This window comes from Cynocephalus volans, chromosome 1 (assembly GCF_027409185.1).
Source record: "Cynocephalus volans isolate mCynVol1 chromosome 1, mCynVol1.pri, whole genome shotgun sequence".
In the NCBI taxonomy this organism is placed as follows: Eukaryota; Metazoa; Chordata; class Mammalia; order Dermoptera; family Cynocephalidae; genus Cynocephalus; species Cynocephalus volans.
In genome coordinates, this window is record NC_084460.1 from 239,025,183 (window position 1) to 239,038,217 (window position 13,035).

A 13,035-nucleotide genomic window follows, 5' to 3' on the forward strand; every position below is an offset into this window, starting at 1 on the left:
ACTGTAATCCTAAAAAAAGATATTAAAACCAAAAATTTATGGATTTCTATGATACATCCTCAGTTATCGGAGCAGAGACATAGGCAAATCCTAAAAAAATTTACTTTATCATTTAATATAAAAATTTTGGTATATTTTTAATGTCTTAAAATACATGATTTTTAGAACTTTTAAACTTGACACCAAAACAAACATACCATCCATGTCTCACACACACACCTCTTTGTCAATATAAACTTAAATATTACTTAAAGGATGGATAAGAATAAATATAAGCTAAATTTCAGTGGAAATTTCTAGAAGCACCCAATTTTTGAATATTTTTGAATAAATATATAAATATAGATTACCTTGGCCTAAAAGTGTACGCACTACAATTATAAATCTAGACCACATGGAACAGAGATTATTTCTGAATACTGCATTTAAATATTTCTGTATCTCCTTAGCTCCTCTGCTTTTTCTCAGTGATTTATTCTTGATTCTAAAAAAAAAAAAATCCTTGCCTCAAAAAATTTAATAATTCTGAAATTTACTTTGAAAATATAATCACTTTATTCAAAGATAATAGAAGTATAAAGTCTATTATACCTGTACCAAAGTTTTATATTTTCATATAATATTTATAAATATTAAAAGGAATATTTGAACTATTATGAAGAAAAAGTAAGTATTCCAAGATTAAAAAACTAAACCTAAATATGTTGTTTGCATTCCATTCCACTTGACCCTTAGGGAGGTTTTGTTTTATTGATTTATTTGTTTGGTGGCTGGCTGGTACAGGGATCCAAATCCTTTACCCTCAGAGTTATAATACTGCATTCTAAATAATCTAAAATTGTGAAAAGCTTATTAGGATACCAGCTGAAATATTTGTTTTAACTTTTACTTGAAATAGTGGCATGAGGATACTATTTCAACAATTAATTTATAGAAGTTACATTTTATTGAGTCATAACCATATAATTACAAGATTCAACTAGATTCTTGATGCACATAATTACATTTGTTTTATAATGTTCAAATGTCTATATAATGGTAGTAATAAATGTCAAAATAAATACTTATTAAAGAAATAAAATGTATGTCTGTGTCAGTAAATTAAAGCAAGCTTTTTTCCCCTCTATAAAACATGACAAACATGTGCCATAAAATCTTACAAAAGTACAAGGAGGCTTCATTCAGTTTGAATAGTTAAGTTTACTGGAAAAAACAAATGTCAGAAACACGAGAAAAAAAAGAAGCTGAACTCTAGGTATTTAAAGAGGAAATGTCAAGGGAAGGAACAATAACCGAGTCCTATACATGGACAGACAAAAATCCACCGCAGTCAGTGAAATATATTTACATCTTCCATCTTGTAACTTAGTATTTCACTACATTTTGGACCTTAAAGTGACACATTTCTGGGGGAAAGATAATTTTGTAACTCTAAGTTATTCTCTCAAATCCCACTGAGAAAAAAATACATACTGTTATAAACTAAATGTTTGTGTTCTCCTAAAATTCAGATATTGAAGCAACATGATGATATTTGGAGATGGAGCTTTTGGAGAGGTAATGAGGGTCAGATTAGGTTACGAGGGTAAGGCCCTTATGAAGCAATTAGTGGCTTTGTAAGAAGAGATCTCCCCACCCCCCAGGAAAACAGAGAAAAGGCCACATGAGGACAAAGCAAGAAGGTGACCATCTGCAAGCCAAGAAGAGAACCCTCAACAGAAAACAAACTCTGTCAGACCTGGATGCTGGACTTCTAGACTCCAGAACTATGAGAAAATTAATTTCTGTTCTTTAAGCCACCCAGTCTAGTATTTTGTTATGGCAGCTCAAGCAGACTAATATACATAATTTTAGGCAAGTGCTAAGGCAGTACTGTTTAGTATTCTCTCCTCATAGAAAGGGGGAAGGCCCAGTTTTGGTCTGGCCCCAGTTACAATAGTCTAGAAAGCTGTAATCTCAGTAACTAATTTATCTTTGGTACAGATCATTTTAAAGATCTATCCTGTAGACTACATTCTCCTTCCTTGAGACTGACATTACCCTATGGGCCATCCTCAGAATTAATCTTTTTCAGAGGGTTCAGGAGGACTCACAACTGATTTGAATTCATCACAGAACAGAATCCTAAAACTCATAGCAAAACTAGACCAGATTAGCAGAGTAAAAGAGAGACAACCAAACTAGCTAAATTGTGCTTAGTAAGAATACCAAGTTTCAATCCTGTATTCATCCACTAGATGAGCAGTTAATTAAAGCAGAGAAGATACATAAGAAACAAAGAGAAAACAGCATCTCTGGAAATGAAATGATCTCTGTAGGCAATTACAATGTAGAAGGGACATGAGTAAGAATAGATTGTTATTAAAAAGAGGGGTAGATTTGGTGATCAAATACACAATAAAAGGACATGGCTCTTTCTGTTCAAACAAAAAGATACAACAATGGACAATTTAACAGTACATACTACAGCTGTTTTAACAGCATTTTAAAATTAACTCTAATATTCTGAATTACTTATATAAAAGTATATTACTCATGCAAGTATACAACAACAGATCTCAATGTTGCCTCTTCATTTAAGTAAACTGCAAAAAACACCACCTTCCAACATTTTTAAATTTTAAAAAAGTTACATGGAAGATATATCCCACTGCAACTTAACCACGTCTTCAGCATAGAAATGCCTTATATTTGTAATCAAAATCTCTACTAGTAACTTAATACCCCCCTGCCTCAACTCTCTAAGCCAAAAGTAAGTTACAGCAATGTAGAATCTCTGTAAAATTCCAAGTTAAAAGTACTGGATTATTTTTGAGCACTTCCTATAATGGCAATTTTTCTTTTTTTCTTTTAAAAAACGATGACCAGTAATGCGGTCTTAACCTTTGGCTTGGTCTTGTCAGCACCACGCTCAGCCAGTGAGCGAACCAGCCATCCCTATATAGGATCTGAACCCGTGGCCTTGGTGTTGTCAGCACCGCACTCTCCCGAATGAGCCATGGGCCAGCCCCTATGGCAATTTTTCAAAAGACAATTGTTAAAAGAAAGGTGGAGAGTGAAGGCATTAAAGCTATAAAGCTTCAAGTGTTATAGAATGCATTTTCATGAGTCAAACCAATATATTTCCTGAAAAAAATCAAACATAGTAAAGTTATTTAGCAAATGCTGAATGTGTGTTACCTATTATCCCCACCAAAGAACTCAATTTCCAAGAACTGCCTTTATAAAGCCAAGATAACATAAGAAGTACTTTGACATATCATTCTCAGCTTGCCTATAATCTATGAGCAATGGTAAGAGAAAAGAATTTCTGTCTGGTAAATTATATAAATGGTGGAAACAGAGAAAAGCATATAGCTTGGAATAATTTATTCACCACCATCACCACCACATTTCTTGGCTTAAGAAAAGTAGTTCAGAGAAAGGTTTCAAAAAGTTTAAAACCAAATTCACTTTAATATGAACAATATTAACCCCCTAAAGGTTAACATCTTTAAGTCCTCAAAAAACTAAGCTTTAATTTCATAAGCTATTTATAATGTCATTTAAAAAGTTAATCACCAGGAAAGTGAAAGGTGAAATTAATAAAAAGCACTATTAAAAGCTAATGGAAAGAAAGGGCAGAGCAGGGGAAAAAAAGAATTAAGGAGAAAATTACCAATTTACTACAAACTTATTCTTATTATGTGTCACCAGATACTATTGCTTTCACATATCCTAAATGTGGATATGGGAGAGAAGAACCAATGGAAATATGAAGCAGCCAACAAGCAAAAAACCACCTAGACAAAGCAGGTTTGAATTTATATCAATTTTGAAACTACAGCCCAATAATCATATTTTCAACTGAGTATGACTGTGTAGATTGGGGAGAGGGGTAGGAAGAGGAGGAGAAAAGACACAAATTATGACATCTCTGGAAGTTTTCTTTCCTAACTGTATAAATGCTTCCTCCACTCCCATCCCAATCACTGAACTGGTTATTACTGATGGGAACATACTATATCTTCCTGAGGTGTGTTTATCTAGCTTAAATAATTATCTAAGAACCTTTACTACTTTATTCATGTTTTCTGGAAGTTTTCCTTTCTCCACATTTCACTTCCTTCTTTTTGGGGGGTAGGGAGGGAAGAGTGGTGGTTTACTCTCTCTTCAAATGTACAAGTACATACACTGAAACCCCTAACTGAGAATGCCTGTTAAAATAGGCAGGTTATGATTCTGTCAGTTCCTCCATTTTATTTAAACAAAACAAAACAAAAACCTATCTCCCCAAAAGCAAATAAATGTAAGAATTCAACTGATTGGCAACTTCTCAAAAAAAAAAAAAAAAAAAAATTTACAGCTGCTGTATTATGGGGGTGAAATTCTTCAATGTTAAACACTAACCAAGGTGCTAACACCAAGCCCTAGCACATATATATACAATAGCCCTTCATACTGCAGCCCTTCTCCCAGCTTTCTGCTTCCTTTCAGCCTTTTTCAGGATGTTGATGGATTCCACAGATTTTTAAAGTATGGAGAGACTTAACTTTCTATTCAATAATGGGAAGAGCCTAATCTCCTAAACTCTCATTATGTAAATGCATATGAATGGCATGGATTTATAATTCTGATTGGGAAGGGCCAGTGGCCAAGCAACTGTTTTCTCTTTTTTTGTGCAACAGTGATTTCTGGACTGAACTTACAAAAACTGAATAAATTAAACACTACTTGAACTGATGGCTTACATGACTTCTAAAGTTCTTTTCAGAATGTTTTTAATTCCATTACCTATACAACTGGATTAATATTAAACACTAAGGAAGCAAAGTACCTTTTATCTCCAAGTTTTCATTTTGGTACCTGAACATTATCTACTACCAGATTAAGGTGCATGATTATAAATAAGGGAAAAGAGAGCCAGGAATATTTGGAGGTCCATATGAGAGTAGAAGGTAGAACATAAACACTAAGAGTTTTCCCATCTACAGCTAGTTCCATGTTCTCTCAGCACGGTTATTTTTTGTAGAATACACTCACTTTTAAAAGGAAAGCAGTAGTAAGGACAAAGTGTCAAGTACAGAATTCCAACTCTTCTTAGCACCTTTCTTGCCCACTCTTCATGGGCTTCGTCATGGTTTTTTTTTTTTTCTAGTCACGTGCATTTCACCAGAATTCCACTGAAAACTACTGCCTACCTAAGTAGCATCTTGTGTTATGTTCTACAGAAACATAATGTACAATGTGGTTGACTTTAATTAAGAGAATTCTCAAAAGATTTCTTCTAGTAATGGCCATAAATGTAAAGGTGAACACACAGATTTAAAGATTAAGCCCTCTAGCATGATGTTGCTCATTATTTTCATCCAAACCTAAAGTGACAAGAGAAGTCACATATGCAAACTCATTCGTTGTGGTCATTCTGAAGGTTTGATAAATCGGATGACAAAATGGTACTTTAGAAAAAAAGATCAAAGGGTATATCAAACTTCAAGAATATCTGGGCTCAATTCACCTAAAACCAACGCCCTGTATTCTCCACTGTTCATAAGGCTTGTAGACAATCCATTGTCTTCCATTTCAACTAGTTGCATGGTCCACAGTGAAGGAGTGAGAAAAGAGCTGTGTACTTGTTCTTGACCTGTAAAGATTTCATCATGGAAGATTAATACTGATGCTGCTGCTGCCTGTTACTGGTTGTTTCTCTTTGCAGGTGCCAATATCGGTCAGAGAACAGGATTTCAGTGGCAGAGTTGTTGCTATACTGTTATCTCTTCAGAACGGAGGCACAAGGAGAGATGAATGCCACATCGCAAGGAGCAAAGGAGAGAGAGAGAAAGAAATGGTGTCAGGTGGCATGTTGGATGTGATTTTTGTTTTAGTAGAGATTGAGATGACTGTAAACTGCTTAGCTGATTTCTTCGGTCTGTAAAGATACATTTGTGTTGGTGCTGATGACTCTTGACTAATCCTGTTTCAATTACAAATTGTTATGTTTTTCCAATAAAACTTTTGGCACTTATATTCAGGGCTTATAAATCAAATAAACACATTCTCTCTTACACACACACACACGCACATGCACACACACACCAAAACACACACATTAGAGCCAATCCCTATTACACTATTTAATAATCCATACCAAGATGTCAAACTTTCTATATGCATTCTTTCCAACTAATCAAATATTTAAAGTCAAGAAGGTGATGAAATTTGAAGCCTAGAAAGTAAAAATCTACACATGTCCACATGCTGTTCATATCACAAACGTGACAGTAGTGTGAAAACAAGTAATTGGTCCTAATAACTTCCAAAATTCTTATTTCCTCATCAGTTTGGAGTATTATAATTGGAAACTTGTATGTTTTTTAAAATATAATGACTATGCAGAGAATCTATTACAAAGAAGTTGGTTTTCCAGGGTTTTTGGTTTTTTTTACTTACATGTGTTTAGTAACAATCTTTGAAAGCACATCGACACAGTTTCTTCAACTCCAAAATAATGATCTGACTATACAAAACAACCCAGCAGACCTCCTCAAATCACAAAGATAAAGTGTTTTCTCACAACCACAATTTATCAAAGACTGGTATCAAGTCAGGATCAACCATAAAAACAAACTGGTACAATGGTTTGTTAGTTTGTTTAAATATACTATTCCACATGGGGTGCAGGTATATAAAATAGGATCATTAGTTGCTTTGTCTCGAAAAGATGACTCTTTAAAGATAGGAAATTATTCACTTCGCAACTAAATGTTTCTAATAAGTGATAATTGGGGAATTTATACATAATTACTGGTAACGAAATTACTTTAAAATTTTGAAATAGTTTCAGGAATATTTTATATAGTCTTCATATATTTTATTATATAGTTCTATTCTGTTTCATTCTGTGAAATCCTTAAGATATAAAAAACATTATTTGAGAATATTTATACTTTTTGCAGAAAATGTGCTTTCTGTGTTGACCTTTAAAAATAAATTGAGTTAAAATCAGTACATTAGTTAAAATAAAGAAATATTCTAGCTGATACAACAGTCACTAACATAACTCCCAAGAAAGTATGTGAGAGAGAAGAATGTGTGTGAAAAACAACTTAAAACTTCTCTCCTTTTATATCTATAATGAAAATGAAACAGCTTGTTTCCAAGAAAACTTAAGGAAGAGCAAACATTCCCCCTACTCTCAGAGAGATGCAACAGAAGCTACAAGTGAATTTACTCTTCTGAATACAAAGAATCAACTTGCTCTTCACATACAACAAAAGAATTCTAGGTATAAAGCAGGATATAGCCATTGAAACGGGAGTGAGAAAAGATTCAAGTTCTGGCTTTGTCACCTACTATCTGTGACATTATGTCAGACAGAGCATACTCAGAAGATCCTGGGATTCAAAAGTTAAAGTTAATGTTCACTCAAGAATGGTTAAAACTTCAAAGTATAAAAAGTAGTGTGTAATTCTCTTGAAATGGGAATTTGAATCATGTCTGTATCAGGCATGGTATGAAAACAGATCACTTGGTGAATGAGTAAGCAATGATTGTATAAACTGATAACAACTAAAACAATAAATATTAAAGAATTCTTGATATAGTGAAAAAAAGTGATGCTGCACAGTGATTTTACTAATCTCAGAAGACAAAATTAATAAGCCCTTAAGTAAGAATAACATTTACTTTTTGGTGGTAACTAGAAACATCTATTTTAGCCATGTTCTTACTTCTGGAGTTTTCTGCCTGACTGTCTTCCTTACTCTATCACACTTTACCAGCTTTGGATTTATTATTTTTCTAACCCTACAGAGTAGCATGGAATGTGAACTAAACTTTATAATTTATTCAGTGGTAAATATACTTTCTCATACTTCAGTAACCTATTCAATTATTATCATGATTATCATTATGAAATATAATGCATGTTATAAATTATCTATTTCTAGAAAAAGTAAATAGCACTTCTAGCTATTCTCATATGTCCATATGGTATGGACTTCCTCAACAAAGGAAGTTACGGCCTTCAGTGCTAACATATTTAATCAAATAATTAATTCTACTTAACATTAAGACTTTATTAAAAGAAGATAGAATAAGAGAATCACCCTTGCATTGGTATGTCAGGCTCCAAATTTGAACCCTAAACTGATGAACCACAGGTTATTTTCTGTGCAGGTTATATGGACATCAAATATTCACAGATTGGATCAGATCCAGTAAACACTACACACTTAGAAGTTGAGGAACAGACTTCATGTTAGCTTAATAAACCCAGGAGCATAGGGAGCTGATAAGACAGAGGTGGTAACATCTTTTCTCGACTCAAGCCTATCCTCTGTGTATTAAAAGTCTGTCCAATCTATCTCTTTTTTAGAAAACAGAATGACCTATTTTAATGGTTTATTTTCCAACTGTGCTTTAGAAAGCCAAATAACTTATTTTTAATGCCTGAAACTTACTGTTATTATTTTTTCTTGTTTTTGTTTCCATGTGAGAACTTCATGGAACTGTTCATTATTTGTTAACTGTACAACTCAAAAAGTAATACTCAGTTGCAAGCAGGCAACTGCAATTTATTTGTGCTCTAAGGTGACACTACTTGCTCAATTTTGTCCTCAGTATGTGCTACTAGCAACTTTCTTTATAATGCATTCATTCTCCTCACCCAAAATTGTCGCTCAGAAGAAAATGTGAGTATTCAAAACATGAGAATATTATTAGTTGATCCAGTCTCCCAAAATATTCCATGATGAAGGTCAAAGAAAGGAAAATTATGTTGCAAATCGGTCAAGAAGAAGATAAAGTTAGAAATCTAAGATTGCTCAGTAAATTTGAAAAAAGCTGGAAAAAAAGCAGGAAAAAGATTATAGAGGGGACAATTATTAGAAAGAATGAATAAATAAGAAAAATGGAGAAGTCAAACACTGGGAAAGAGGATAATATGGAGGTTAGAAGAGAAGGTGTAGTAGTCCAGAACAGTTTACAAATGTTTATATAATACCTAGACACATAAGTATACCATACCTTAGAAAACAGAAGTGTTTTTCATAGAAACCATATATTTTCAAAGTATCAGGAAAGCTTAAAAACCATTTGACCCCCAACAACCAAAAACAAAAAGAAACTCTCCTTTGAAGACTTCAAAAGTGTATTTTTGTTATACAAAAAGCCAATTCTTAATTTAACTGCTTTACAATTTCAAACTGTATATAACTAATGTTCATAAAATAAGGCACATGTGTAAAATGTCATCATTAGAAAGAGTAATTTAAAATTTGCAATTCTATGTGAAAATAACCCTCCAGTCAAAGCTCTAAGCACATACTTAGCATGAGTATACCTAAGTATATACTTTATCACCAAAGTCTGGTTAGAAAATAATTGGTAAATCTTTACATGGGACATAAAGCATAGATCCCCATGAATTCATTATCAAAATAGCTTAGGTGGGCACACAAATACTTGTGACTCAGTCTGTACTAAAAGTCCCCTCTTTTCCTTCTACAGTTCTATTATATAGTTCTATTATTATTACAGTTCTGTAGCTCCATCTGCTATAGAGAATAGACTGAAGTTGTCTACAAAGAGCAGGAAAAATAGTTAATAACTACAAGAGAACAGAATAGGACTTAAAAAGACCAAAATAAATCATTTCAGAATTCACTGTTCAAGTAGTTTAGGTTGAAGCTTTCTGAGCAGTGGCATAGACATATATGGCATAGTAAAGAACACTAATGCAAATTATATATATAAAAAATACTTATAATTTTTTCTATTCCCTGTAATTAAATGGCAGCGGTTCTCAGAATATTCACAACATTCCAAAAATGAGTTAGTATATAGTGTGATAGAAGCTGCTACCAGAAAGTTTTTCTGCCCCATATCACCCTAGCCCAGGGAGATGACTTCATAGAAACTACCTTCAATTAGCTTACCAACTCAATTTTTGCTATAATTCAGCCTATTGAGAAAATTTAAATAACCTGACAAGCAGAAAGTAGAATAAAAAATTAGGTCAAAGAAAAAGATTTTTACATCTGTCAGTAACTTCATTTTGAGGGGAAAAATCTACTCTGTTATTACTACTACTTTGAAATGGTTTGAATTAAAGTTAAGACCTGTAAAAACAATGGACGGATTACAATTTCAGAGTTTACAAGCAAATACATTATATAAAAGCTGCTGCAATAACACATAGGAACAGTTTTTTCTAAATTATATCACTTTATACTATTACTGATGATTAGGCTGTTAAATTTTCCCATGTACATATTTTAACAGAAACATTTAATCGAACATTCAACAAATTAAAAGTTAAGCCAAAAAAAAAGTTTGCTATTTATTTATAATTCTTATTTCAATTTATTATAAAATGCACACAAATAATATGCAATAATAAATTTCATCTTTAAAATAAAGCACTTTTTACCAAAAGGATGTACTTAGAGAAATCTAAGAACCCTGGAGGTCTGGCCAGAATTCACTCCTCCTTTATTGGGATATGGTGTATCAGCATCTCAATTATTTTTAAGCTGCCACAAGGTAAAGGAATGTTATTTTAATACAGTCAACATGAAAATGCAACTTTATCGCACTTCTTTTTTTACCATTACTTTTTAATCTGGGATCTTTCTCTCTTAAATTTTGGCTTCTTAAATAAGAGACTTACAACACAACTTTCCACAAACCCTGGTAACAAATTAAACTAAAAATACAGCATATGTGCTTCACGTACCTTTTTGAGATGTCCTAGTCTAAGTTTGAAAATTTCTTCCTGTTCATGATATTCTGCCAAAGTCAACCTGTCAAAAGTGAAATTTTAATTCTGTATATTGAGATTAATACTTATTTCTTATTAGTAAGTAGCAAAATACAATGAATGAAATGGAAGTGCTAAAATTTGAAAACTTTTAGGCCAAAACTCTTCAAGATATTCTTCAAAATACATTTAATACTTGTAGATGGAACAATTAATTCAACAGCTATTTTAATGAGTACTATGTATCAAACAACGTTCTAGAATTTAGATCCTAAGGATACAGTGATAAACAAAATTTCTCCCTCCATTTTAGTTTAAGCTTATACTCTATTATGGGGGTAAAGAGGTAGAAACAATTTAATGAAGAAATAAAATAATTTTAAGTAATACTGTCATAAAAAACAAAAAAGGGTAGTATGATAATGACTAACTGTATCACACTAATTTGGATGGGGTTTTAGGGAAGTGACCTTGATCTAAACATTAAAAAGACACCCATGAGAGAATCTGGGGGAGTGCTTTCTAGAGGCAGGTTACAGCAAGTGAAAAGTCCCCACCCTAACGTAAGAGGTCTTAGTAATATAAGCAGCAGCAAAAAAAAATGTGAGCATCAGAATGAGGTGAAAAAGGCTGTGAGAAATAAGAGGCAAGCAGGGTGCCAGACCACATATGGACTTACAGGTCAAGCAAGAGAATTTCAATTTTACTCTAAGAGTAATGGGAAATCACTGCAAAGGGAGTCAGTCCAGTTTGGTGTCTGGTTTTAAAAGAAAAATAAATAAATAAATAAGACATTTTCCCCTACTCTGCTTTAGTGTGTTAGGAGGGAATAAGCAAGATAAAGAAACGTTAAAACGATAGTCAAAGTACCAAATTGTTATACTTCAAATTCTTTATAGAAATAAAAAGACATAAGACTTTAAATCTTGAAAGTGCTTTATAGTTATTTTATTATTAATTTCAAATATTCTTATATAGTTTTGAAAAATAATCAGTTTAATATATGTACAACCATAACAAGATTTATATACGCTTTATGACATTTCTTAAGAAAAAATGATTCTCTATTCTGATAAAGTAAAAGGGGGAAAAAAATCACTCCACAACAAAAAATCCTTCTATTTCACACACCAATTCTGAAAGAATTGTTATTACCTATCATTTTCAAATCCCTTGTTAGTTTACTTACGTGTTCTGAGGGTATTTGGTTAAGCTCCCAACTCAAGTTGATTTATGTTTGGTTCCACAACATTTAGTATAAACGCTATTTCCCTTTAGCTAGATGCTAATTAAATTTACTAATTCTAAAGAAAAAGTACTCAAGGAAAACAACCAAAAAAATCCCAAAGAAATTCAGTTCATTTTCCACTAGAAACATCTTAAGAGTTAAAAAAAATAAACATTTTAAATGTCTGAAGACATTCTATTTAAGCAGGAAACTAGCCTGAAGCCTCAAAGCTAAAGAATACAAGTTATGGTAAATATATTGTTTGAGGCACTTATGAAAAATAAAATAGCATAACCCATTTATTTATTATAACTTCGCTAACCTTTACTGAACATTTAACCATGAGCCATGCACTAAAAATCATATTTTTTAAATGGAGGGTAGGCAGGAGAGGAGACGAGACTAGTCTGCCTTTGAAGAACCAAAAACAACTAGGAATAGAAGGGAACTTTTCAACATTATAAAAGGCATTTATAAAAAGCAGACCACTAACATCATACTTAATGGTAAAAGACTGGAAGATTTCCCCCTAATATCAGGAACAAGACAAGAATGTTCATTTTTACCACTTGTAGGGGGCGTGCGTGCGTGCGTGTGTGTGTGTGTACACTCATATTTCTAATACAGAAAAAAAAAAAAAGAAAGAAAAAGGGATACAGGTTGGACAGGATAAAGAGAGAGCATAAAGACCAAATTTAAGACCCAATAAATAATTATATGAATTAAAATACTTCAATGAAAGAAAGATTTTTCACACCGGATTTTTAAAAATTAATTATACACTTGTCAAACTCCACAGAATGTACAAAACCAAGTGTGAACCCTAATGCAAACTACAAATATTGGGTGATGATGTGTCAATGTAAGTTCATCAGTTATAACATATGTACCACTCTGGTGCAAGAGGCTGACAGTAGGAAAGGTTGTGCCTGTGTGTGGACAGGGGGTATATAGTAACTCTCTATACTTTCTGCTCATTTCTGCTGTAACCATAAAAGTGCTCTAAAAAAAGTTTATTAATTTTTTTAAAAGGCGATTATATGCTATTTATAAGCGAAATAAGTAA

At 32.7% G+C, this 13,035-nt stretch overlaps 1 protein-coding gene across 2 annotated transcripts in view; it reads right to left on the minus strand.

Moving 5' to 3' along the window:
- Nucleotides 1-13,035, minus strand: part of TLK1 (tousled like kinase 1) — a 130,214-nt gene that overhangs the window by 16,313 nt on the left and 100,866 nt on the right. For both annotated transcript variants that reach the window (XM_063089928.1, XM_063089933.1), the window contains one exon: nt 10,718-10,784. In XM_063089928.1, the coding sequence (XP_062945998.1) occupies nt 10,718-10,784 (67 nt within the window). The remainder of the gene's footprint in view (nt 1-10,717; nt 10,785-13,035) is intronic.